We start from the raw sequence: 26,904 nt of genomic DNA, 5'->3' as shown, positions 1-26,904 counted from the left end.
AATCTATCATTAAGATGTCCATAATTCAGTGAAAAAGTCCAACTATTGTTGTCTCTCACATCAAAATCCAGGCACTTACAACCCCTGGCAAAAAGTATGGAATCACCCCCTCAGAAGATGTTCATTCAAATGTTTAATTGTGTAGAAAAAAAAAAACAAGCACATATATGCCACAAAACAATTTTCACTAAACAATCCAAACTTCTGGCTGTATAAAACACTTTAAAAAAAAAAAAAAAACAAAGAAAGATAACTATAGTCAATTACAACTGTTTTTACAGATCACACAGAGGAAAAAAATATGGAATCACACAAATCTGAGGAAAATTATATGGAATCACCATGCACTTTGCATTTCTAAAACAAACACCTGTATCTGATTACAACTGCTAATTAGTCTGCAGTTAAAAAAGAGTGCTTGCACACATTAGTGATGTGTTGAACCAAGATGATTGACATAACTCATGGCTCCACCACGAGAGATGTCAGTTGAAACAAGGGAGAGGATTATCAAACTTCTCGAAGAAGGTAAATCTTCACGGAATGTTGCAAAAGATGTTGGTTGTTCCCAGTCAGCTGTGTCTAAAATCTGGACCAAGTACAAATCAAATGGAAAGGTTGTAAAAGGGAAGCGTACTGGTAGACCAAGAAAGACATCAAAGCGCCAAGACAGAAAACTTAAAGCAATATGCCTTGAAAACAGAAAATGCACAACAAAACAATGAGGAACAAATGGGCAGAAAGTGGAGCCAATGTCTGTGACCGGACTGTAAGAAATCACCTAAAAGAAATGGGAAAAGCCAAACGAAAACCATCATTAACATCTAAACAGAAAAAAACAAGGTTTCAGTGGGCTAAAGAAAGACAATGTGGATGACTGGATGAGAGTTGTATTCAGTGATGAATCACGAATCTGCATTGGGCAGGGTGAGGATGCTGGAACTTTTGTTTGGTGCCGTTCCAATGAAATTTATAAAGACAACTGGCTGAAAAAAACATGCAAATTTCCACAATCATTAATGATATGGGGTTGTGTGTCATGTAAAGGTATGGGAGAGATGACAGTCATTACATCTTCTATAAATGCACAAGTTTATGTTGAGATTTTGGACACTTTTTCGGACACATCATTTTTCAGGATGATAATGCATCGTGCCATAGGGCAAAATCTTTGAAAACATTCCTACAGGAAAGACATATAATGTCAATGGCATGGCCTGCAAATAATGGCATGGACCTCAATCCAATTGAAAATCTGTGGTGGAAATTAAAGAAAATTCAATTCAATTCAAGTTTATTTGTATAGCGCTTTTCACAATACGAATCGTTGCAAAGCAGCTGTACAAAAGTTTAGGCTACTACAATATATTTAGTAGCTTATTAGTGGTGACTACTGTATGTCAAGTCGATGTACATATGATATAAATGTTAAAATCAGTAACTGTGTAATCAAACAGATGATGAACACTAATTGCAATGATTATGTGCTGTAATCAAACTTGTAGGAAAATTATGTAGTGCTGTATGTTGTTTCAAGGCTGGCATCTTCTGCGGTCCTCTGAGGGGTTGGCATCATCTCTTCTTCTGAATCCAGACTGAACCTTATGTAAATCCTAGTTAACACGGGATGGAAATCCTGTGGCAGAGACAGAGAAACAAATAGAGAAATAATTAGCGTAGCTGGTGTTCCAACTTCCAACCAAACAAAAATGATGTGTTTAGCCCAAGCTGAAGAATATTGTGCATTTGATCAGATGTAACTGAATTACAACGTTATGAGATACATTATGTGAATGCTTGGCTAAAGAGATGAGTCTTTAATCTAGATTTAAACATAGAGAGTGTGTCTGAACCCCGAACGTTATCAGGAAGGCTATTCCAGAGTTTGGGAGCCAAATGAGAAAAGGCTCTCCCTCCTTTAGTCAACTTTGCTATCCTAGGTACTACTAAAAGTCCAGAGTTTTGCGACCTTAGGGAGTGTGAGGGATTGTAGCGTAGTAGGAGACTAAAATGGTCCACGACAAGGCTCCAACCTGCAAAGCTGATCTGGCAACTGCAATAAGACAAAGCTGGAGACAAATCCATGCCTCAGAGAATTCAAGCTGTTATAAAAGCCAGAGGTGGTGCAACAAAGTACTAGTAGTGTTTTTATTTGGTGATTCCATATAATTTTCCTCAGATTTGTGTGATTCCATATTTTTTTCCTCTGTGTGATCTGTAAAAACAGTTGTATTTGAATATAGTTATCTTTCTTTCTTTCTTTTTTTTAAGTGTTTTATACAGCCAGAAGTTTGGTTGAGTGACAATTGTTTTGTGGCATATGTGCTTGTTTTTTTTTCTACACAATTAAACATTTGAATGAACATCTTCTGAGAGGAGTGATTCCATACTTTTTGCCAGGGGTTGTATTTGTCTAGAGCTGTTTTGGCTTGTAAACAGTGCTTGATTTCTCTCCTGATTCAGACCAGACCACTTTTTCACTGGAGGAAGTGTTATTATGGATGGTGGACTCGAATTTTAGTTAAAAACATCTTAAAGATGGATTTGTTTCTTAAAACACGCAGCTTTTGTTTTCTCAAGATGTTAACTGATGGACTGGAGTGGTGTGGATTACTTGTGGATTATTGTGATGTTTTTATCAGCTGTTTGGACTCTTATTCTGACAGCAAATCTGAACAAGAACTCATCTACATCTTTAAAGGACAAGCGCATTTAGCACATTTGCAGCAAGTTTTCTTTTTTGTCTTTTAACATTGTCCAATAATAAACTACCAGTCAAAAGTTTTTGAACAGTAACATTTTTTAAAGATTTTTAAAGAAGTCTCTTCTGCTCACCAAGCCTGCATTTATTTAATCCAAAGTAGAGTAAACTTGTAAAATATTTTTACTATTTAAAATAACAGTTTTTTTATTTGAATATATTTTAAAATGTAATTTATTCCTGTGATCTCAAAGCAGATCATTACTCCAGTCTTCAGTGTCCCATGATCCTTCAGAAATCATTCTAATATTCTGAAATGCTGCTCAAAAAACATTATTATTATTATGTTGAAAACAGCTGAGTAGATTTTTCTTTGATTAATCAGACAGTTCAGTTCTGAAGAACAGAAATCTTTTGTAAACATTAGAAATGTCTTTATCATCACCCTGCTAAATAAAAGTATTAATTTCTATCATTCCTTCCCTCAAAACAAAATGTATTCTGATTTCAAGCTTTTGAATGCTATAGTTTGTAATGTTACAAAAGCTTTTTATTTCAGGCAATTGCTGATCTTTGGATCTTTCTATTCAGCAATGAATCCTGAAACAAGATACTCAACTGTTTTAAATATTGATAATAATAATAATAATAGTAAATGTTTCTTTAACTGCAAATCAGCATATTAGAATGATTTCTGAAGGATCATGTGTAGACTAAAGACTGGAGTGATGATGCTGAAAATGTAGCTTTGATCACAGGAATAAATTACATTTTAAAATATATTCAAATAGAAAACAGTTATTTTAAATAGTAAAAATATTTTACAAATTTTGGATCAAATAAATTCAGGTTTGGTGAGCAAAAGAGGCTTTTTTAAATCACATTAAACTTTTGATAGTGTATGCGAAACAAAGACACAATACAAATCTCTGTCCCAGATTACATCCAGTGTTACCCAATAACTAAACAACAGCAGCATTAACAGGCTCTCATCGTACTGTACGTGTGGGTTTTCCCCCTGACTGAGAATCACTCAAAATCGTCCTCGTGAAGCGAGCTGCAACCTCTCACTGGAGGTCGTCTGTCAGCTGAGAGCTTTCTAGGAAAAGGCTGTTTTGTTCTCGTGAAGTGCTGATGTCTCCCGCAGACGAGGGGTTTCAGCAGGTGATGATGGGCGACTTTCAATTAGAGGAAATTGTGTGAACTGTGACTGTAGGATTAATGAGATGATGTGCAATCACAATGATTGTTGTGTGATCAATCATCTCAGATGCAACGTGTTGAATCAGGGAACCTGTTTAATGCCTCCAAAGCATGTAGAAGGTTCTAGCACTGTTTTAACTTCAAAAAAAGCTCTTTTAGTGTAATTGTACAAATGTCCACACTGTAAACAAAATCTGTAGAAATTACAGTATTACTGGCAGCTGGTTGCCAGTAACTTACTGTAAATTTAAATTTATGCTATTTACTGGCAACAGTTTGTTCAAAGTTAATTGAACATTAACATTAACAAGTCTTTATCTTTACAGAATAAAACTAAAATAACAGCCTCATGCAAAGCATTCTGGGAACCAAAATCTGAAGGAAAAAAACAGAAAAAGGTTGATGAAGGTTTCTGGTTCCCAGAATGCTTTGCAGTAGGTTGTTATTTTATAGTTTTATTCTGTAAAGACAAAGACTTGTTAATGTTTAATGTTCATTTAACTTTGAACAAACTGTTGCCAGTAAATAACATAAATTAAAAATCTACAGTAAGTTACTGGTAACCAGCTGCAGAACTACAGCAAATTTTTTACAGTGCACCTTCAGCTGGTGCTTCACGTGTCTTTTTGCTGTCAAATCTTGACTGATTTCTATCAAGTAAACATAAGAATAACTGTAGTAATATTTTAGATCAACAATTAGTGGACTGAAGCAGCTTCGGCTGTATTTGATTCTTCACGAATCAGCGAGTCTCAAATCTGATGATCAGGATCTTTTGAAGAATGTTTGTTTCCAGAAGCTTTACTTTCACTGTGGAATGATCTTCCCAAGCTTTCAAAACATCTCACATCTTTTGAGGAATCTCTCAATCAGCATTGGATTGCATTGCATTATATGCTTGGATCAGTTCAATCTCAGATCTTACTAAAAGTTTCTGAATAAAGCTGAGCTGTTTTTCCTCATATTCTCACTATATCAGACTACAGCTGAGGTCAGACGTTTACATCCCCCTTCCAGAATATGCAAAATGTTAATGATGCATCTGTTTTTTGAAGCACCTGACGCACAGAACGAGTTCACAACTTCATTGATCGACCCTTGTGAGGCCTGTTCTGAATGTAACCCATCTTGGAAAACCTCAGTATGACTCTGACCACTGTAGTGTAACTCAGTTTCAGGGCGTTACTGAATCTCTAATAGTCTTGGCCATCTTTGTGGAGAGCAACAATTTAAATTCTCCAATCCTCAGAGAGTTCTTTGCCATGAGATGCCATGTTGAACATCCATTGGTCAGTATGAGAGGATTGTACTTAAAGGACCTAATTTGAACTGCTCTAATAGAAGATATACAAGTTTGTATGATCCTGTCAAGCAGACAAAAACATAAACATGATGAATAGGACATGTAACTTTGCATGGTAAAACAACATACTGCTGTTATCACTTATGGTGTACTCACTTTGTTGCCAGCTATTTTGACAATAATGGCTGTATGTTGGGTTATTTTCAGAGGACAGTAAATCTATACTGCTATACAAGCTGCACACTGACTACTCTAAAATGCATCCAAGTAGTATTGTCACTTGAGAAGATTTGCTAAAATGGTTGAAAGTAAAAAAATAACATGCATTTTGGTAAAATAATTAACATTTTGCAGATTCTGAACTTTTGACCTCAACTGTATATGAGCCGTAAAAGCCTGATGTATCAAATATGAGACTAATATATTGAGGAAATGACCATAAATACAGAAATTTACTTTTACTGTGAGTTTTTGAAACTGGTTGTGAAAAGGTATTTTCTGTTTCAGTAACAAGAAGCTACGGACGCCTCCAAACTACTTCATCATGAATCTGGCGGTGAGCGACTTCCTCATGGCCATCACTCAGTCGCCCATCTTCTTCGTCAACTGCATCTACAAGGAATGGGTGTTTGGCGAAATGGGTACGTACTTTCCCATTCTCCCCATCTAGACTCTTACTTTTAATCTGCAACGAAACAGATCACACATCTGCTTCTCCAAGCAGGTTGTAAGATGTACGCGTTCTGCGGCGCTCTGTTCGGAATCACATCCATGATCAACCTCCTGGCCATCTCCATCGACCGCTATGTGGTCATCACCAAACCCCTGCAGGCCATCGGCTGGACGTCCGGACGACGGACACTTATCATCATCCTCCTGGTCTGGATCTACTCTCTGGCCTGGAGTCTGGCACCCCTCATGGGATGGAGTAAGTGCAACGTCTTTCCTTTGTCTTTGGGTGAGACGGCGATGTTTTTTTGAGTTTCTTGATTCTGTTTTTGGTTGGACAGGTTCTTATATCCCAGAAGGCCTCATGACGTCCTGCACATGGGATTATGTGACGTCCACGCCGGCGAATAAGAGCTACACGTTGATGCTCTGCTGCTTTGTGTTCTTCATCCCGCTTGGAATCATCTCTTACTGCTACTTCTTCATGTTCCTCGCCATTCGCAGCACAAGCAGGTACAGCATGAAGCAGATTCATACACTGCATTTAAATATTCAAAAATTTGGAGTCAGTATAATTTTAGAAATTAATACCATTTATTATATATTTATTATATTATAGATTGTTATATATTTTTCAGACTAAATTTAACATTTTATAATTTACTTTAAAAAACATGCATGTTACATTCTGACTATTTTGTTTCCGAATAATTTTTAGAATATTGTAGTGTGTTGTTTTAATTTAAAATGTTAATTTAAAATCACTGATTTAATATTACAGTTATTGTTAATATTTTGTTTTTATATTTTGTTTTTTTCATTTTAATTTTACTTAAATTTTTTGCAATTTTATTTTGTGAAAAAAAGCTTTTTTACAGTTTATATTTTGTATTAGATTTTATTTTTATATTTTCTCTTTTCATTTTCATTTTACTTAAAATTTTAGTATTTGTAGTTTTTGTTTTTGTTGTAGTTATTTTAGTACTTCAACTTAAAAAATGAGTAAATTTTTTTTTTTTTTTTAAAGACTAAATTTCACATTTGACAATTTACTTTAAAATCCATGCATGTTATATTCTGACTAGTTTTTTTTTTTGCTGAAATCATTTTTAAATATTGTAGCTACAGTAGTTGCTGTAGCCAGTGTTAATTTAAAATCACTGATTTAATATTTGTTATTGTTAATATTTTGTTTTAGATTTTCTTTTTTATTTTAATTTTACTTAAAATTTTTGTAATTTTATTTTGTGAAAAAATGTTTTTTTTTACAGTTAATATTTTGTATTAGATTTTATTTTTATATTTTCTCTTTTCATTTTAATTTTACCTTAAAATTTTTGTATTTATAGTTTTAGTTTTAGTTTTATTTCATTTTAGTTATTTTAGTACTTCAACTTAAAAATTAGTAAATTTGCTTTGGCAACTTAAAAAAAAAATGTTTTATTTTATTTTTTTTCCAGTTAATGTTAATTTTATTTCAAGTTATTATTTTCCATTTCAAAATCTCATACTTTCATACTTTTAAAGACTTATTTTTAGATTTTTCAGACTAAATTTCACATTTGATAATTTGCTTTAAAAATCCATGCATGTTACATTCTGACTATTTTGTTTCCAAATAATTTTAAATATTGTAGCTATAGTAGTTGCTGTAGCCGGTGTTAATATAAAATCACTGATTTAATATTAAAGTAATTGTTAATATTTTGTTTTAGATTTTGTTTTTATATTTTCTCTTTTAATTTTAATTTTACTTAAATTTTTTGTAATTTATTTTGTGGAAAAAAAAAGTTTTTTTTACAGTTTATATTTTGTATTAGATTTTATTTTTATATTTTCTCTTTTCATTTCAATTTTACTTTTTTTATAGTTATTTAAGTACTTCAACTTAAAAATTAGTAAATTTGCTTTGGCAACTTGTTGAAATTTTTATTTTTTTTTATTTAAAGACTAAATTTCACATTTGATAATTTACTTTCAAATCCATGCATGCTTATTCTGACTATTTTCTTCTGAAATAACTTTAAAATATTGTAGGTACAGTAGTTGTTGTAGCCGGTGTTAATTTAGAATCATTGATATAACATTATAGTTATTCTTCATATTTTGTCTTAGACTTTGTTTATATATATAGAATTTTTTTTTTTTTTTTTTTACTTAATTTTAGTAATTTTATTTTTGTGAAAAAAAAATGTTTGTAAAGCTTTTTTTTTCATTTTATTTAGTTTTAGTTATTTTAGTACTTTAACTTAAAAATTAGTAAATTTGCTTTGGCAACTTGCTGAAAATTTTTATTTTATTTTATTCCAGTTAATGTTAATTTTATTTCAAGTTATTATTTTCCGTTTCAAAATCTCATACTTTTTCAGATTTATTAATAGATTTTTCAGACCAAATGTAACATTTGATAAATAGATTTAAAATCCACAGTGACAAACACTCAGGACAGGTCATAGCAGGACGTCCACATGCTGAACAATGTCCTATCATCTATTTTCCTGTGCGTTCAGAGATGTGGAGAAGCTGGGCAGTCATGTGAGGAAGACGACGCTCATCCAGGCGCAGTCCATAAAGACAGAGTGGAAGCTGGCGAAGATCGCGTTTGTGGTCATCATCGTGTTCGTGCTGTCCTGGTCTCCTTACGCCTGCGTCACTCTCATCGCCTGGGCAGGGTAACTATCAGCGACATACGCTTTTAACATTCAAAATCTTGTGAAGACAAAAGCTGAAACAAATCCATTATTAAGATGTCCATAATCCATAATAACACTTCCTCCAGTGAAAAAAATGGTTTGGAAATCTGCACAGATCAAACACCGTTTACAAGCCAAAACTGGTCTAAACAAATATGTGGCTGGATTTTGATGAGAGAGACAACAGGAGATTATGGACTCATATTGAACTTTAAAATGTATTGATGATGGATTTTTTTCCACTTTTGTCTTTTCAAGATGTTAATTGATGGACTGGAGTGGTGTGGATTACTTGTGAATTATTGGGATGCTTTTATCAGCTGTTTGGACTGTTTCTCTCAAAGTAGTGTTCAGCCTCAAAGTCTAACCACGCAGAAGATCTGAGACTTTCTCAAAATTCCAGGGTAAAGAGACATCCTTTTATAGAAGTACTGTTCACAGCAAAAGGCAGTGTTCATCAGTTGAATTAAAGGATTAGTTCAGTTCCAGAACAAAAAATTACAGATAAAGTACTCGCCCCGTTGTCATCCAAGATGTTCATGCCATGTCAGAAATTGTTTTTTGAGGAAAACATTTCAGGATTTCTCTCCATATAGTGGACTTCTATGGTGCCTGTGAGTTTGAACTTCCAAAATGCAGTTTAAAAGCAGCTACAAAGAGCTCTAAACGATCCCAGGTGAGGAATAAGGGTCTTATCTAGTGAAACAATTGGTCATTTTGTAAATAAAAATAAAAAAAATTACATACTTTTTTAACTTGTCTAGCTCTGCGTGCAGAAGTATTGACCCAGTGTTTACAAAGTAAACATGCAAAGAAGGTCAAATGCCCTTAACAAAATAAAGGTAAAACAGCGATGTAGTGCGATTTTGAAGTTGGAGGAGAAAATGAGATAGAAGTTTTTCGACATACCCTAACTGTCTTCAACGCTGCATTCTCAAAACTCAGTTCATGCAGATCTAAACAAGAGAAGCATTTGAGGTTAAAAAGTATATCAATTTTTATTTATTTTTTTTTTTTCAGAAAATGACCAATCGTTTCACTAGATAAGAACCTTATTCCTCGACTGGGATTGTTTAGAGACCTTCAAAACTGCATTTTGGAAGTTCAAACTCGTTCCCTATGAAACTCGTTCACTATATGGACATAATTCCTGAAATATTTTCCTCAAAAAACATAATTTCTTTACGACTGAAAAAAGAAAGGTATGCATCTTTATTTCTTCATTTATTTATTATTATTATTTTTTTTAAATATTTGCAATGGAAAAATAATTTTTGAAAAATATTTTTGCAATGTATCTATCTACACATTACAAAATGAAAATAGATTTACTAGAGAAGCAATATTACTCAAGATCTCAAGTGTAGATATTAGTTTCTATTATTTTTCTTTTCTATTCTATTATTTCTATTATATTTTTTTAATACATTTTTAATGAATTAAGTCTGTTTGTCTTACTCTGTTGACGGATATTTTCATGTTTTTAAGCTCACTTCATTTTGATTCAGAAAATGACCAATCGTTTCGCTAGATAAGAACCTTATTCCTCGACTGAGATTGTTTAGAGCAGTGGTTCTCAACTGGTTTTGCCATGGGACCCACATTTTTACATGTTCATCAAGCCGCGACCCAAATTTTTTGGAACTATAATATAATTTTAGGAATTATAATTAATTTGTATTTATTTGTTAACATACACAAGTAGCGACCGATAAATCATAAGAAAATCACCAAGACTTACAAACAAACAATATTTTATTGCTGTCATTTAACATATTCGGGGTCGCACTTGCGCTTCGACATATTTTTTGCTGTAATTAAATGAAATTGTCAAACGGTACGGTTGTCGCGCGCGCATTTCAAAATAAAAGTCCGGTATTGTCGCACACGCATTTCAAAATAAAAGTCCGGTATTGTCGCACACGCATTTCAAGATAAAAGTCCGGTATTGTCGCGCACGCATTTCAAGATAAAAGTCCGGTATTGTCGCACACGCATTTCAAAATAAAAGTCCGGTATTGTCGCACACGCATTTCAGAAATAAAAGTCCGGTATTGTCGCACACGCATTTCAGAAATAAAAGTCCGGTATTGTCGCACACGCATTTCAGAAATAAAAGTCCGGTATTGTCGCACACGCATTTCAAGATAAAAGTCCGGTATTGTCGCACACGCATTTCAAAATAAAAGTCCGGTATTGTCGCACACGCATTTCAAGATAAAAGTCCAGTATTGTCGCGCGCGCATTTCAAAATAAAAGTCCGGTATTGTCGCACACGCATTTCAAAATAAAAGTCCGGTATTGTCGCACACGCATTTCAAGATAAAAGTCCGGTATTGTCGCACGCGCATTTCAAGATAAAAGTCCGGTATTGTCGCACACGCATTTCAAAATAAAAGTCCGGTATTGTCGCACCTGCATTTCAAAATAAAAGTCCGGTATTGTCGCACACGCATTTCAAAATAAAAGTCCGGTATTGTCGCACCCGCATTTCAAAATAAAAGTCCGGTATTGTCGCACACGCATTTCAAGATAAAAGTCCGGTATTGTCGCGCGCGCATTTCAAAATAAAAGTCCGGTATTGTCGCACACGCATTTCAAGATAAAAGTCCGGTATTGTCGCACACGCAAAATAAAAGTCTGGTATTGTCGCACACGCATTTCAAGATAAAAGTCCGGTATTGTCGCGCGCGCATTTCAAAATAAAAGTCCGGTATTGTCGCTCACGCATTTCAAGATAAAAGTCCGGTTTTGTCGCACACGCATTTCAAAATAAAAGTCCGGTATTGTCGCACACGCATTTCAAAATAAAAGTCCGATTTAAGCAAAATAAGTTAAAAATTAAACTTTTGTTGTTTTTTTGACCACACACTCCGTGACCCACTGAAAATGTTCCCACGACCCACTTTTGGGTCGCGACCCACCAGTTGAGAAACACTTGTTTAGAGATCTTCAGAACTGCATTTTGGAAGTTCAAACTTGTTAACTATGAAACTCGTTCACTATATGGACATAATTCCTGAAATGTTTTCCTCAAAAAACAATTTCTTTACGACTGAAAAAAGAAAGGTATGAACATCTTGGATGACAACAGGGTAAGTAGATTTTCTGTAATTTTTAGTTCTGGAAGTGAACTGCTGGGTTCGCTGAGGCGATGTGGACCGCGTGGGGCGAGCTGGCGTGATACTAACACCTCTGCATCAGCGTTAGAGTTCAGTCTGCTGGAGGATAGGAATATTCAGGCATGTGATTCTTTCCGCTCAGCTAACAACACCTCTAGGTCACTTCCATGTCATGTAAATAGCCACTGCAGAGGTCAGCGGCTCCTCCTGACCGCTCACAAACACTCTGCTTTATTCAGTCTACACAAATCTTCTTAGAATATTTGTCTCGGTTTCTAGTACAAATGTACTTCAAAAATCATTTTCTTATTTAGTATTTTGTTTGGTTTTCCAGTACAAATATCTAAATTATTTTTAAATCAACATCCATTTACTTTTTCTGAGAAACTGTATCGAAATTAAAGTGTTTATGCTTAAAACAAGACCAATCTTATTTTTTCTTTGAATTAAGTCCCTTAAGTCACTTCATTTAGATTAGATTTTATTTGCATTTATTTTATTTTATTTACATAATTATAAGCATTTCAAGTGAATGCATATTGATTTGTTTTTTCTTTTTGATATTCGCAAGGGAAAAATAATATTGGAAACATATTTTTTGCAATGCATCTATCTACACATTATAAAATAAAAATATATTTACTTGAAAAGCAATATTACTCAAGATATTAAGCGTAGATGTTCGTTTTCTGCCCCCTTGTCAAACTTTTTCTTGTTTTTCATAAGCTCACTTCATTTATTTTATTTAAGTCTGTTTGTCTTACACTGTTGATGAATATTTTCATGTTTTTATGCTTACTTCATTTTGATTGTTTTTATTTTATTTTACTTTTTACATTATTTTACAGCATTTCAAGTTAATGCATCTTTTTTTTTTTTTGATATTCACAATGGAAAAATAATATTGGAAATATTTTTTACAATGTATCTGCACATTATAAAATTTTGCATGTAGCAAGACTTTATCTTTCAAGTAATTTTGCTTCTTCAGTAAATGTATCTCGATTTACAGTTGAAGTCAAAGGTTTACATACACCTTGCAAAATGTTAATTATTTAACCAAAATGCTTGTTATTGTTTATTTAGTACTGACCTGAATAAGATATTCACATAAAAGATGTTTCCACAAAAGAAAATAATAGCTGAATTTATAATAATGACCCCGTTCAAAAGTTTACATCCGCTTGGTACTGTGTTGTTACCTGAATAATCCACAACTGTGTTTTTTGTTTAGTGATAGTTGTTCATGAGTCCCTCGTTTGTCCTGAACAGTTAAACTGCCTGCTGTTCTTCAGAAAAATCCTTAAGGCCCCCTTCAGGTCTTTGGTTTTCAAGCATTTTTGTGTATTTGAACCCTTTCCAACAATGACTGTATGATTTTGAGATCCATCTTTTCACACTGAGGACAACTGAGGGACTCATATGCAACTATTACAGAAGGTTCAAACACTCACTGATGCTCCAGAAGGAAAAATCACGCATTAAGAGCCTGGGGGGTGAAAACTTTTGAACAGAATGAAGATGTGTACATTTTTCATATTTTACCGAAATATCGTATTGTTTTCATTTAGTACTGCCCTTCAGAGGCTACAAAAGATACTTACATGTTTCCCAGAAAACATAAATAAGTTACATTTACCCTGATCTTCTGCTCTTAATGCATGTTTATGCATGTTTTTTCCTTCTGGAGCATCAGAAATTCTGGACAACCACAAAATTTGTGAAAGCTGAAGGGTCTTTCAGAAGTACGTCACAGTCATGCAGCATTTACATAAATAAACATCTAGAATTACAACACTTTAACACGGGCCATCAGCAGAAAAATAAATAATAAAACGTAAACAGCCAAAGGACGTAACTTAAAATGGAAGATGGATCGGTGTGTGAAAGAGAAGAGAAAACCATAGATGAATTCGCACAGAACCCATTCATGTGCTGGTCATTCAAAAGCTCAATGCAGACGAGGTATAATTGCTCTCGGCTTCAAAGTTAAAATGATTTGCCACTGTCGCATCCAGCAGAGATGTCACTGAGACTGTTATTAGTATGTGGGCTATTGTGTGGTGTCTATAGCTCTGTATCATGATGGGAAAATTCGGTCTCTATTTGCACTTTGAATATTGAAAGAGTAGCCTACTTTGATTATGGCTGCATTTATTGTCTACACGACTAAGAAAGAACTCTGTCGTTTGTTTTTTGTTATTTATACTGTAGATTCTTTAAAAATGCAGTGACTGCCTCTAATTTAAATGGCTGTACTTATAATAGAGAAATTAAGAATCTTGTTCATGTACTCATATTTTCATTCATTCCTGTCCCTTGCTTAAGACATAAAATAAATATATATAAAAAGTCTTTCAGAATCAGCCCATTTGCTTGTAAAACATCTGCAATCAGAATCAGCCATGAAGAATCAAGATCGACACATTACTAAAAAAATAAATTGGGTGCTCCTATATTTTTTTGGTGCTCCTAACTTTTTGAAATTGGGAGCACCAGTGCTACCAAGTAAAAAAGTTAATTTCAAGCCTTGCTATGCCTTAGGACAGCATGAAACCCACAAAAAATAATAATAATAAATAAATAACATAGAGAATTATAATAATAACAGTTATTCTCCCTGTGCTGTTTTTTAATGCTTCAAGTGTTGCATGTGTTTTTCTCGTGTAGCTGTTTTTTTTTTTGTTTTTTTGTTTTTTTAACTAAGAAAGCATACATTTTTCATTATGTTTAGTAAATTCATTTATTAGTCTTAGGTGGGATAGACATTTTCGGGAGGGGGGGCGCCAGATTTTTTTAAAGGTTTAAAGGGGGGCGCGACCAACAAAGTTTGAGAACCACTGCTTTAAACAATTTAAAATCTCATTAAAACATTAAATTGCGAATGAAGTGGGACAAAGTGGCACTTTTATATGTTAAGTTTTTGTATCACTCAGCCTTTTTATTTAATTTTAAATGATTGCAGTATTTTTTATACTAAATTTAGCTTTTGTTAACTAATAATTCAATCAGCAACTTCTGTAAATTAGCCTACATAATTATGTTGCTACTAGTAAATGACATGTGACGTGAAATTTGAGGATTTTCAGAGAATTCTGAGGCAGGTGAAACAGCATTAAAATAGATATAATAGATATATATAAAAAAAATACTGTTCTTTTTTTTTTATTAATAAACACCACAACACTATTTATATAACTCAAAATTAATACTTTTTATTGCACTATATATATAACATGTTGAGTGTGAAGAACCGTTTTTCTTGAATAGAGAGTCCTTATTAGTCCAAAGCTAAGCTTAATGCCTTAGAATAGATTTATATTATCTATCTATACTTTTTTTTTTTAATCTATCCATATTACATCTATTTTGTTGTACTATCTTTACACATTTATGGTACATTTCTCACAAATACTCTATTTGCAGCAAATGCCCTGGTGAAAAAAACAAAACAAAACAAAACAAATAAATCTAAAAAATAAATGAAAACCCTTATAAAATTTTGTCATGGGTGTAATGGGAATTGTTTTGGTTTGTCTGTGGGTAAATTGTGGTCTTCTATTGGCTGCTTGTTAAAACCATACATCATAATGGAATATGTCCCAAAACACTATAGAAACTATTAAATGTACTGTTTTATTGGTTAAGTTTATGGTTTGTAATGTTTTAATGCTATTTGTAGTTTGAATGATCATTTAAATCTGAATATTTTTCATATTGTTTCACATAAAACAACATCTCAGAAAAATTTTATGGGGTTTCAAATTAAAAGATGTCTTTTTGTTTTAAAACAGGGCATTAATGTCATGCATGTCCACTGCAGAGGAGATTTGGTGCATGTTTATTACACATTTTGGAAAGCACAACAAGTGAATAGGGAAATAAATTACATTTCAATATTGCTATGAAATAATAGATATTATTATGACTATCTTTCAAAAGATTACTTCCATTATTACACTTATTTGCTTATTATATGTTGCCCCAAAAACACATTAATATGCAAATTATATACAGTTTATAGATGCATTGTTTATAATAGGAAAACATGTTCATGGCCATTTTACACACATTTTGCATATAGAAAAATGGTTTATCAAATCAAAAAATATTTGTGAATCATTTTTATATAAAGTTTGGTATAGAAAATATAAATTGATTTGTAGTTAAAACAAAAATCTTGCCTTTTTATGCCTATACATGTCTTTTATTTTATTTTATTTTATTTTATTTTATTTATTTATTTATTTATTTAAGTCCTGGTGTCCTCTACAGAGGACATAGCATTACATGATTAGAATATCATTTTTCAAAATTTGTATTTTTTAACTTTTTTCTTAAGCTCTAAACAATGTAATGACATGAAAAAATACTAAAATCTTAAAAAAAAAAAGTAAATGTAAACATATTTAATGTGAATATGTTATTCTGGTCAGTACTAAATTAAAAAAAAGTATTTTTTATGATCTCTATTATTTTGCTAAAATAATAACAATAAACGTTTTGCAGATTCTGGGCTGAAAAGCAAGACAGAAATACTAAACAGTCATCTCTTGCAGTGTGAAACTGGCTTTTCAAGTTCAGATGTCAGTAACTTTTTTGATCCACACCAGGACTGCAAACATTCAGGCAACATTTCCTTGCGAATAATGGTTGAAGAAAAGCACAGCATGTGTTTCTATGCAGCAGGGATGTGCTACTTCTAGAACTGAAGATGTGCATTGGTTGTTATTACTCGTTTTCCAGGTACAGCCACGTTCTCACGCCATATTCCAAGGCAGTTCCTGCAGTGATCGCCAAAGCGTCAGCCATATACAATCCCTTCATCTACGCCATCATTCGCTCCAAATACAGGTTCGTTCAGTGCAAGTGCAGTCATCTTCGCAGCCACACAATACTGAGACAGAATGTGACGCAGTGTGTATTTCTGACTGTCATTCCCAGAGACACGCTGGCTGAGAAGGTGCCATGTCTGCATTTTCTGGCCCAGTCGTCACGTAAAGACTGCATCTCGGTGTCCAACAGCGAGTCTTCCTTCAAGGAGCACATGCTCAGCCGACAGTCATCAGGGTCAAAGGTCAAGTTCCAGCGAGTCTCCTCTATGTCCACCGCAGACACGGTTAGTATTTTACTAAGAGGAGACTGAATAATAGAAAGGTCTTATTATTATTGACACTACCAGTCAAAAGTTTTTGAACAGTAAGATTTTTTTTTTTTTTTTAGAAATATTTTTTATTATTTAAAATAACTCTTTTCTATTTGAATATTTTTTTAAATGTAATTTGTTTTTGTGATCAAAGCTGAATTTTCAGCATCATTACTCCAGTCTTCAGTGTCACATGATCCTTCAGAAATCATTCTAATATTATACTATATAAATTATTATTATTATCATTATTTAAAGCAGTTGAGTACATTTTTGCAGGATTCTTTCATGAATAGAAATATGCAAAGATCAGCATTTATCTGAAATAAAAGCTTTTGTAATATTATACACTATGCCATTCAAAAGCTTGTCGTTGTATATATATATATATATAATTAATTATTTATTTATTAATAGCTTTATTTAGCAAGGATGCTTTAAATTGGTCAAAAGTGGTGATAAAGACATTTATAATATTTTAAAAGACTTCTGTTTTAGATAAATGCTGTTCCTCTGAACTTTCTATTCATCAAAGAAACCTGAAAAAAAAAATCTACTCGGCTGTTTTCAACATAATAATAAATGTTTTTTTGAGCAACAAATCAGATTTCTGAAGGATCATGTGACACTGAAGACTGGAGTAATGATGCTGAAAATTCAACTTTGAAATCCAAGGAATAAATTACATTTTAAAATAGATTTAAACAGAAAAGAGCTATTTTAAATAGTACAGATATTTCAAAATTTTTGCTGATCGTTGATTTAAAATAAACGCAAGCTTGGTGAGTAAAAGAGACTAAACATGAAAAAAACATTAAACATCTTACTGTTCAAAAACTTTTGACTGTGTATTTATATTGAGAACCCAGTTCTAAATCTAAAGGAGTTAAATATTGTTATTATTTTGAAAATAGATATGACTAGGTTGCATATACGAAATTTACTGAAATGGAAAGAGAAACCAGATTATGATTTATGTAAGAATTATTTTAGTGTAAAACATGTTTTAATAGAATGTCCATTTTTTAAATTATCTCAGACCACAATTTAATTTAGAAAATACATTAATCAATGTTTTTAAAAAGGTTTCTCCTGGAACAGTTTTAGAATTTTTATAATACAATGAATTCAAGTAGTAAAAATTGCAGGACTTTTATGCCAAACATCAGTATATGGGCCATTTTATAGAACTGGTCCAAAGTCAGAGTTGGAGATGTCTTGAAAAAAGTGTAAGTGTAATAATAATAATAATAATAATAATAATGAAAACCTCATCCCATCAATTTATTACTGCACAATGTTTCTCTGATATAAATAGTGATAAAAATAATGTAAACAACAACAGCACTAATAATAATAATAATAATAATAATAATAATAATAATAATGAAAACATCATCCCACGTGGGATAGGGATTCAGTGACATCTTCCCAAAAGTGTTTAATGGGTGGGCAGTGCCATGTGGCGTGGATATATGTGTCCGGACTATTTTGTGAGCAGTGCAAGCAAGTTTCTGATGTGAATCCCATTTTAGACAGCCTTTTCCCAATGTAGTGTGTTCTATGAAGATTCCTATACTGTATGAGCTGAAGATTGGCTTTTTTTAGTCATGAAATAGATATTATTACATGTTGGCGCTATTTTATAAATGCAGATAAAAAAGTATTGCTAAATGACACCATTTCCATTAACCGATGTTATGCGACTGAAACATTTTTTTTTTCCTCTCGCGATAAGTCATGGCAACAGATTTTTGTGGGATTTTGTCTATATTTAATTAAATGTGACCGGTAAATGTGGGAAAAAAACGTTTCCATTGCTGTTTTGTGGAATATTCCTTTTTCGAATTGCCTGAAATACCAACTCATGCGAGCATTACATTTTCTTACTTAGATTTTTATGTCTTGTTTCCAGCTGAAATATCTAAAAAATCTTAAATCAAGAAGGATTTTCTTAACGAGTGTTTTCAGAAAAAAAATTAAAAAACAAGTCAAAATGAAGTGCTTTTGCTTGCAACAAGCTAAATATTCGGCCAAGGGGGTAAGAAAAATAATCTTGTTTTCTGTTTGAAATAAGATTTTTTTCTTACCCCATTGGCAGATTATTTAGCTTGTTCTAGGCAGAAAATCACTTAATTTTGACTTGTTTTTTTCTTAAAACAAGACAATAATTTTTACAGGTCTAGAAAATCCTTCTTGATTTAAGAATTTTTAGATATCTTGTCTGGAAACAAGTTAAGAAAAGCAATTTTTGGGCTGATAGGACAGTAGTTTGCACCAATTCTGTATAATGGCTCATTAATATTATGTTGCATGTGCTCTAGGTCTGGAGTGATGTGGAATTAGATCCCGTGGACCAAAAGACTCTCAGAAACTCATATTCGTCCAATCTGCTGAGAGATGAAGGATGGAAGACACAAAATAAACAGGGCAAGACGAAGAACAAGAGACAAACAGAATTAAACCACAGTGATGAGAAGGTAAGGTATGTGCTTCACATAAGCAACTACGGTAAACTATTATATTACATTACATTATTTAGATCATTATTAGGCATTAGGAATGTAACGGTGTAATCAATATAGTCTTATTTATTCCATGGAATGTCTGGATACTGGATTCTGATTGGCTGGCAGGTGTGCAGTAAAACCGTTTAATGCACAGGTAGTTCCAAGTCAGTTTAATCACCGTTCTATATTAATGCGCTGCTTTAATTGATGCACGCAAAAGCACAGAGAGAGAGAGGAGATCGCATTGTGCTGCGCACATACATAAACTTCTTGTCAGCGTTTGCCTGCGATCCTTATTAAAATAGCATAGATAGTAGACCGCTACATTATATTCCTCAGCAACGGGGTGGTAAAACTGCTGTTTTTGAATGAATCGTTGTTTGTAGAGAGAGACGCGCATCAGGCAGGCAGGTAACGTTACGCACACACACACACACACACACACAACTGTCATCTCTCTTGCCTTCACACTCTCTCTTGGTCGATCGATAATCTACTGAAACAAATGCTATATTTCATTCAAATAAATGTGATTTTAACGGACTATTTAATCTCTGAGTCTGATTTGAAGCGGCCAGAATGCTAGAGCTGCGTGTCATAACTGACGAAAATAACCGTCTTTTTAATCCATTCAGTCAAATTTTGCGCTGCAAATATCAATCCTAGTTTTAATTTGTCTATAACCATGGAATAAGCGGGATAATCAACGGCTTGCCGTGCGTTAAAGGATTTAAAATGCACTTCGCGGAGGCAACCACCCTCCGATGGATTACCTTACATAATCAATATAGTCTGTATTTGTCTTTTTTTTTTAAATATCGCAGTAATATCGTATCATGGACTTCATATCGTGATATGATCGTTTTAAGAGATTTTGATATTGTTACATTCCTATTAGTCATAGATTCAGGAAACTGATTTATTGTACAGTGAGACTGTAATTTACACTCTAAAATAATAAAAGTTCCACAAAGGGGTTTTTGCAGCCAATGCCATAGAAGAACCAATTTTGGCTGCCCAGTTCTTTTGGACAAAAGGTTCTTTAGATTATTAAAATGTTTTTTACACCAAGAAAAAATTGTTGCTGTAAAAACGGTTCACTTAAAGGTTCTTTGGGGAACCAAAAATGGTTCTTCAATTGCATCACTGAAAAAACACACTTTTGGAGCCTTTATTTTTAGGAGTGCATGGATGTTAAAAGTTTTTCATGGAACCATCAATGACAATAAAATCACTTTTACTCTTAAAAACAAAGGGTTCTTTATAGTGGAAAAAGGTTCTTAAAATCAGAAATGTTGTTTGAGTAACCCAAAAATGGTTCTTCAATTGCATCACTGCAAAAACCCACTCTTGGAGCCTTTATTTTCAGGAGTGTATGGGTGTTAAAGGCTCTTCATGGAACCATCAATGACAATAAAATCACTTTTACTCTTAAAAACAAAGGTTCTTTATTGGAATTGTTGGTTTCATTTTCAGCTTTACCATCTATGGAACATTTCCATTGCAAAAAAGTTTCTTTATAGTGCAAAAAGGTTATTTAAAATCAGAAATGTTCTTTAAAAAAATAAAAATTGCATCACTGCAATAACCCACTTTTAAAGCCTTCATTTTTGGGAGTGTATGGGTGTTAAAAGTTCTTCATGGAACCATCAATGACAATAAAATCACTTTTACTCTTAAAAACAAAGGGTTTTTTATAGTGGAAAAAGGTTCTTTAAAATCAGAAATGTTGTTTGAGTAACCCAAAAATGTTTCTTCAATTGCATCAGTGCAAAAACCCATTTTTGCAGCCTTTATTTTTTAGAAGTGCATGGGTGTTAAAGGTTCTTCTTGGAACCATCAATGGCAATACAATTTTTACTCTTAAAAAACAAAGGTATTTCATTGGCATTAATGGTTCCATAAAGAACATTTAACATCTATGGAACATTTCCATTGCAAAAATGGTTCTTTATAGTGGAAAAAAGTCTTAAAAAGTAAGTTTAAAATCATAAATGTTCAATGAAATGATTTTTGAGGAACCCAAAAATGGTTCAATGGTGGATTTTTGCAGTGATTTTTTTAATTGCAAATAAGGTTCTTTATAGTGGAAAAAGGTTCTTTAGAATCAGAAATGTTCAATAAAATGTTCTTTGAAGAACCCAAAAACCCACTTTTGCAGCCTTTATTTTTAGAAATGTATGGGGAAAAAAGAGCTTTAACATCTATGGAACATTTCCATTGCAAAAAAGGTTCTTTAAAGTGCAAAAAGGTTATTTAAAATCAGAAATGTTCTTTAAAAAACCCAAAAATTGCATCACTGCAAAAATCCACTTTTGAAGCCTTTATTTTTGGGAGTGAATTGGTGTTAAATGTTCTTCATGAATAAAATCACTTATACTCTTAAAAACAGAGGTTCTTCATTGGCGTTGATGGTTCCATAAAGGACCTTTAACACCTACGGAACATTTCCATGGCAAAAAAGGTTCTTTATAGTGGAAAAAGGTTCTTTAGAATCAGAAATGTTCAATGAAAAGTTCTTTGAGTAACCCAAAAATGGTTCTTCAATTGCATCAATGTGAGAACCCACTTTTGGAGCCTTTATTTTTAGGAGTGCATGGGTATTAAAGGTTCTTCATGGAACCGTCAATGACAATAAAATCACTTTTACTCTTAAAAACAAAGGTTCTTTATTGGCATTGTTGGTTCCATAAAGAACCTTTAACATCTATGGAACATTTCCATTGCAAAAAAGGTTCTTTATAGTGCAAAAAGGTTATTTAAAATCAGAAATGTTCTTTAAAAAAACCAAAAATGGTTTTTCAATTGCATCACTGCAAAAACCCACTTTTGAAGCCTTTATTTTTAGGTTCTTCTTGGAACCATCAATTTTTACTCTTAAAAACAAAGGTTCTTCATTGGCGTTGATGGTTCCATAAAGAACATTTAACATCTATGGAACGTTTCTATTGCAAAAAAAGGTTCTTTATAGTGGAAAAAGGTTCTTTTAAAATCAGAAATGTTCTTTGATTAACACAAAAATGGTTCTTCAATTGCATCAATGTGAGAACCCTTTTGGAGCCTTTATTTTTAGGAGTGCATGGGTGTTAAAGGTTCTTCATGGAACCATCAATGACAATAAAATCACTTTTACTCTTAAAAACAGAGGTTCATCATTGGCATTGATGGTTCCATAAAGAACCTTTAACATCTATGGAACATTTCTATTGCAAAAAAGGTTCTTTATAGTGGAAAAAGGTTCTTTAGAATTAGAAATGTTCTTTGAGTAACCCAAAAATGCAGCTTCAGTTGCATTACTGCAAAAACCCACTTTTTGAAGCCTTTATTTTTAGGTTCTTCTTGGAACCATCAACAGCAATAAAATTTTTACTCTTAAAAACAAAAGTTCTTCATTGGCGCTGGATGGTTCCATAAAGAACATTTAACATCTATGGAACGTTTCTTTTGCAAAAAAAGGTTCTTTATAGTGCAAAAAGGTTCTTTAAAATCAGAAATGTTCTTTAAAAAACAAAAATGTTTTTTCAATTGCATCAGTGCAAAAACCCACTTTTGAAGCCTTTATTTTTAGGAGTGCATGGGTGTTAAAGGTTCTTCATGGAACCGTCAATGACAATAAATGTTAAACCAAAGGAAGAAATATTTATTCATCACTGTTTAGTAAAAGATACAAATCCATTGGATAGTATGAGTTTATTTAAGATCGGAGTAATCTATTGGTTGTAAGCAAACAAGGAACAAGGAAGCTGATTGGTCAGTGAAACTGCACATGATAGCACATGGAACCAGGTGTGTGTAATTAGCAGCCTGCATGGAGTGTTTGTGCCTCTCTAGCTTCTACGTTCCTACCAAAGCAATTGTTGCAAATCAAAGAAGGACGTGCAAAACCTGCACTTTTGCAACTTTATTGAAAGCACTTGCTAAAGGACAACTAGGAAAAGCCACAGTGTGATCATAAACTTTGAGACGCTACTGGTAGGACTCATTTCTTTAGCAACTATGGGCTGGCTAAACAAATTTTATGTACTGGGTATATTTCAGATTATGTAACATTGTTAGCAGTTTAGCATCTAACTTGTGAACATCCTAGCAATATTTTAAATGAGTCATGTGTAGTGTCTTGTATGGTAATGTTTGTATATGGTTTGTTTGTGTAGGTTATTAAGCTGAGCATCTGAGAAAGTATTGAAAATGAGCAAATGGAGACTATTGATGAAAGATTTCAATAAATTGCATCTGTGATGAAGAATCTAATCTCATGCTTTGAGTTGATCCATGCGCCATTTCAAAGTGGATTGAAGCCTTTTCAAGTTTGGGCAGACATTGTGGCTAATAATCCCTAGATAACTTGACAATAAAATCACTTTTACTCTTAAAAACAAAGGTTCTTTATTGGCATTGTTGGTTCCATAAAGAACCTTTAACATCTATGGAACATTTTTTTTTATTGCAAACAAGTTTCTTTATAGAGGAAAAAGGTTCTTTAAAATCAGAAATGTTCTTTAAATAACCTAAAAATGCTTCTTCAATTGCATCACTGCTAAAAAAAAAAAACACTTTTGAAGGCTTTATATTTAGGAGTTCATGGGTGTTAAAGGTTATTCATGGAACCATGTCAATACAATTTTTACTCTTAAAAAAACGATTCTTTAGAATCAGAAATGTTCAATGAAATGTTCTTAATGGAAACCAAAAATGGTTCTTCTATGGTGTCACTGTTAAAACCTCATATTTTAGGAATGCTAGATTAAAAAAAATTGGTAAAACGCATAATTGTAAATGTTTTATCCATCACAGCCCGCGGTAACAGAAAGCGGCTCTTTGAACGACTGTGGCCTTGACCTGGTGTCTGAGTCCGTCAACATGGCCACAGTTCCTCTTCTCATGGCCAAAAACACTCCAGGGGTGGAACAAGAGGAGAAGGAGGAGGACCAAGAAGACAGCAATTCTCCGAGCCCCCTGAACAACGGTCTGGCTTTTTATGAAGACACAGAGGAGCCACAAATCATTATCAGCCCCACATCAGAGCAGACCAGAGAAGACAAATTAATACTTGACCTTAAGAGCCTGAACTGCTCCAGTGAGCTTCTGGAGTCTGTGGAGAAATTCCTCTCATGAGACTAAACCAGAGACCCTCTTCTTTGCATTTGTGTTTCACTAAAGACGTTTGAGAAACACAATCTTCCGCTGAGGGTTTTCACATCAGCATTTTAGTTGACAAAGCAATCGGACCACATTACTTTGCTGCTAACAACGAATCGGAAGAACTAGTTATGATGGGTAACTAGTTATGATGTTATGCTTTCACCCCTCAAAAATACTTCAACTTCACACTTCAGCCACAGTAGAAGTAGTTGGAAGAGACACAACCACTGTGACACTTTGCCATTTAATGAAAAGTGTTTTTACACATCATGGAGAAACCAAAAAATCATTCTTAATTCATTTCACTAAAGGAATGTTCTGGGTTCAATACAAGTTGAGCTCTATTGACCCCTTTTTTTTTTTTTTACTGTCGGTTTCTATAGAAAATAATTGTGACAGCAGACATTGCAGTAATTGCAATGAAAGTGAAACAAACGTTTTTATGAGAACTCTATTTTTGTTAAAACACTGAATCATTCAGTGAAAACCTATTTATTATTTGAGCTGGAGGTTTTTGCTTGTCATGCATTGTCAAAGTAGTTTATATATGAGTAGATTTTGCTGCGATCATAACATTTGAGTTATTTGATATACACTACCAGTCAAAAGTTTCTTAGTTTTTATTAAAGAAGTCTCTTCTGTATACCAAGCCTGCATTTATTTGATCCAAAGTACAACAAAAACAGTAAAATTTTGAAATATTTTTTTTAAATTTAAAATAACTGCTTTCTATTTGAATATATTTTAAAATGTAATTTATTTCTGTGGTAAAAGCTAAATTTTCAGCATCATTACTCCAGTCTTTAGTGTCACATCATCCATCAGAAATCATTCTAATATGGTAATTTGCTGTTCAAGAAACATTTATTATCCATATTTAAACAGTTTAGTACATTTTTTTTTTCAGGATTATTTGATGAACAGGAAGATCCAAAGATTAGCATTTCTCTGAAATAAAAAGGTTTTGTAACATTATACACTATACCATTCAAAAGCTTGGAGTCAGTATATTTTTTTATAGAAATTAATATATTTTAAATTGATCAGAAGTGATGATAAAGACATTTATAATGTTACAAAAAAAACTATTTCTGATAAATGCTATTCTTCAGAACTTTCTATTCATCAAAGAAACCTGAAAAATGTTTTCAACATAATATTTCTTGAGCAGCAAATCAAAATATTAGAATGATTTCTGAAGGGTCATGTGACACTGAAGACTGGAGTAATGATGCTGAAAATGCAGCTTTGATCACAGAAATAAATTACATTTTAAAATATATTCAAATATGAAAAAGTTATTTTAAATGGTAAAAAATTTTCAAAATTGTCCTGTTTTTTGCTATACTTTGGATCAAATAAATGCAGACTTGGTGAGCAGAAGAGACTTAACATAAAAAAAAAATCTTTTGACTAGTAGTGTTTAATATACTTTTACACTGACCGTGTTCATACTGTAAGTGATTCTATCACAATAGTCTCACATTAACATGTATCATGTATTTAAATAGCATTTATACAATACAAATTGTTCCCAAGCAGCTTCATGGAAATAAACAAAATAACTTCTGCAAAATGAATCATTTATGAAATTACTTCAATATAAGAAGACAATAGTGTGTTTATTCAGCTTACTTCAGTTCAATGTTGATTCGGTTCAGTTCAAAGAAAGTGTCGATGCAAATGTCATCAGTTACGAAAACAATTTGATTTAGCTATAAAGCAGCTCTACAGAAGACAATGGTGTCATTACACCACTCAATTTAGTTCAATGTTGTTCAATTCTCCTCTTGGAGCTCAGGATGTGCTAGTCTCTTGTTTTGTGAGTGTTTTGATTTTGAAATGGTTTGTATTTTGATATTTGCATACTGCAGAATTATTTAATGTGTTAATGGATGAACAACTCTGATAGAGCTTAACTTATACTGAAGCGCGAACGTTTCTTTAAGTTCATCCCAGTACTGTAAAACAAGGTCAGATACTGAAAGAACAGCCCATTCCATGTAAAGCATCTTGCTCTATTCTAGATATTGTTTTCCATCTCTCTGCTTTATGTATGCTTTCTTTTGGCTGTATGTTCTCCAGCACCTGCATGTGAGTCGTCCCATAATGAATACATAACTGATCCCGTGGCACATGTATGTTCTCCAATCCTATTTCGTAGTAACACATGCTAGAACATTTTGAGCAAAGAAAGAAAGAAAGAAATATTATAAAACAACGAAAAGTGGCCTGAATCTTATTCATGATTAATATTTGCATTTATGCTTTTGCCGGATGCAACTACAACAAAACAACATAATGCCCATATGTGACCCTGGACCACAAAACCAGTCATAAGGTTAAATTTTACAAAACTGAGATGTATACATCATGTGAAAGCTCAATAAATAAGCTTTCTATTGATGTATGGTT

The 26,904-nt window shown here is 32.9% G+C and overlaps 1 protein-coding gene across 1 annotated transcript; it reads left to right on the top strand.

The window, feature by feature from the left end:
* The first annotated feature begins 464 nt into the window (after positions 1-464).
* On the top strand, positions 465-25,146 carry LOC141299822 (melanopsin-B-like). The gene is made up of 9 exons (XM_073830189.1): positions 465-528; positions 5,699-5,848; positions 5,932-6,135; positions 6,218-6,389; positions 8,387-8,548; positions 16,438-16,545; positions 16,636-16,810; positions 19,162-19,317; positions 24,142-25,146. Exons 1-9 carry the CDS (start codon positions 465-467, stop codon positions 24,460-24,462), a joined length of 1,512 nt encoding a protein of 503 aa, XP_073686290.1. The 3' UTR covers positions 24,463-25,146.
* Positions 25,147-26,904: the final 1,758 nt, after the last annotated feature.

This window comes from Garra rufa, chromosome 23 (genome assembly GCF_049309525.1).
Source record: "Garra rufa chromosome 23, GarRuf1.0, whole genome shotgun sequence".
NCBI classification, from domain to species: Eukaryota; Metazoa; Chordata; class Actinopteri; order Cypriniformes; family Cyprinidae; genus Garra; species Garra rufa.
Note: the sequence above shows the minus strand (reverse complement) of the source record. Positions and strands in the feature narration are given on the sequence as shown.

Bases quoted from the DNA above. Each gene is read 5' to 3' on its own strand.
- LOC141299822 (XM_073830189.1), top strand. From the start codon at position 465: ATGGCTCCACCACGAGAGATGTCAGTTGAAACAAGGGAGAGGATTATC. The intron at 529-5,698 runs GTAAATCTTCAC...GGTTGTGAAAAG, and splicing joins TATCAAACTTCTCGAAGAAG to GTATTTTCTGTTTCAGTAAC. The intron at 6,136-6,217 runs GTAAGTGCAACG...TTGGTTGGACAG, and splicing joins GGCACCCCTCATGGGATGGA to GTTCTTATATCCCAGAAGGC.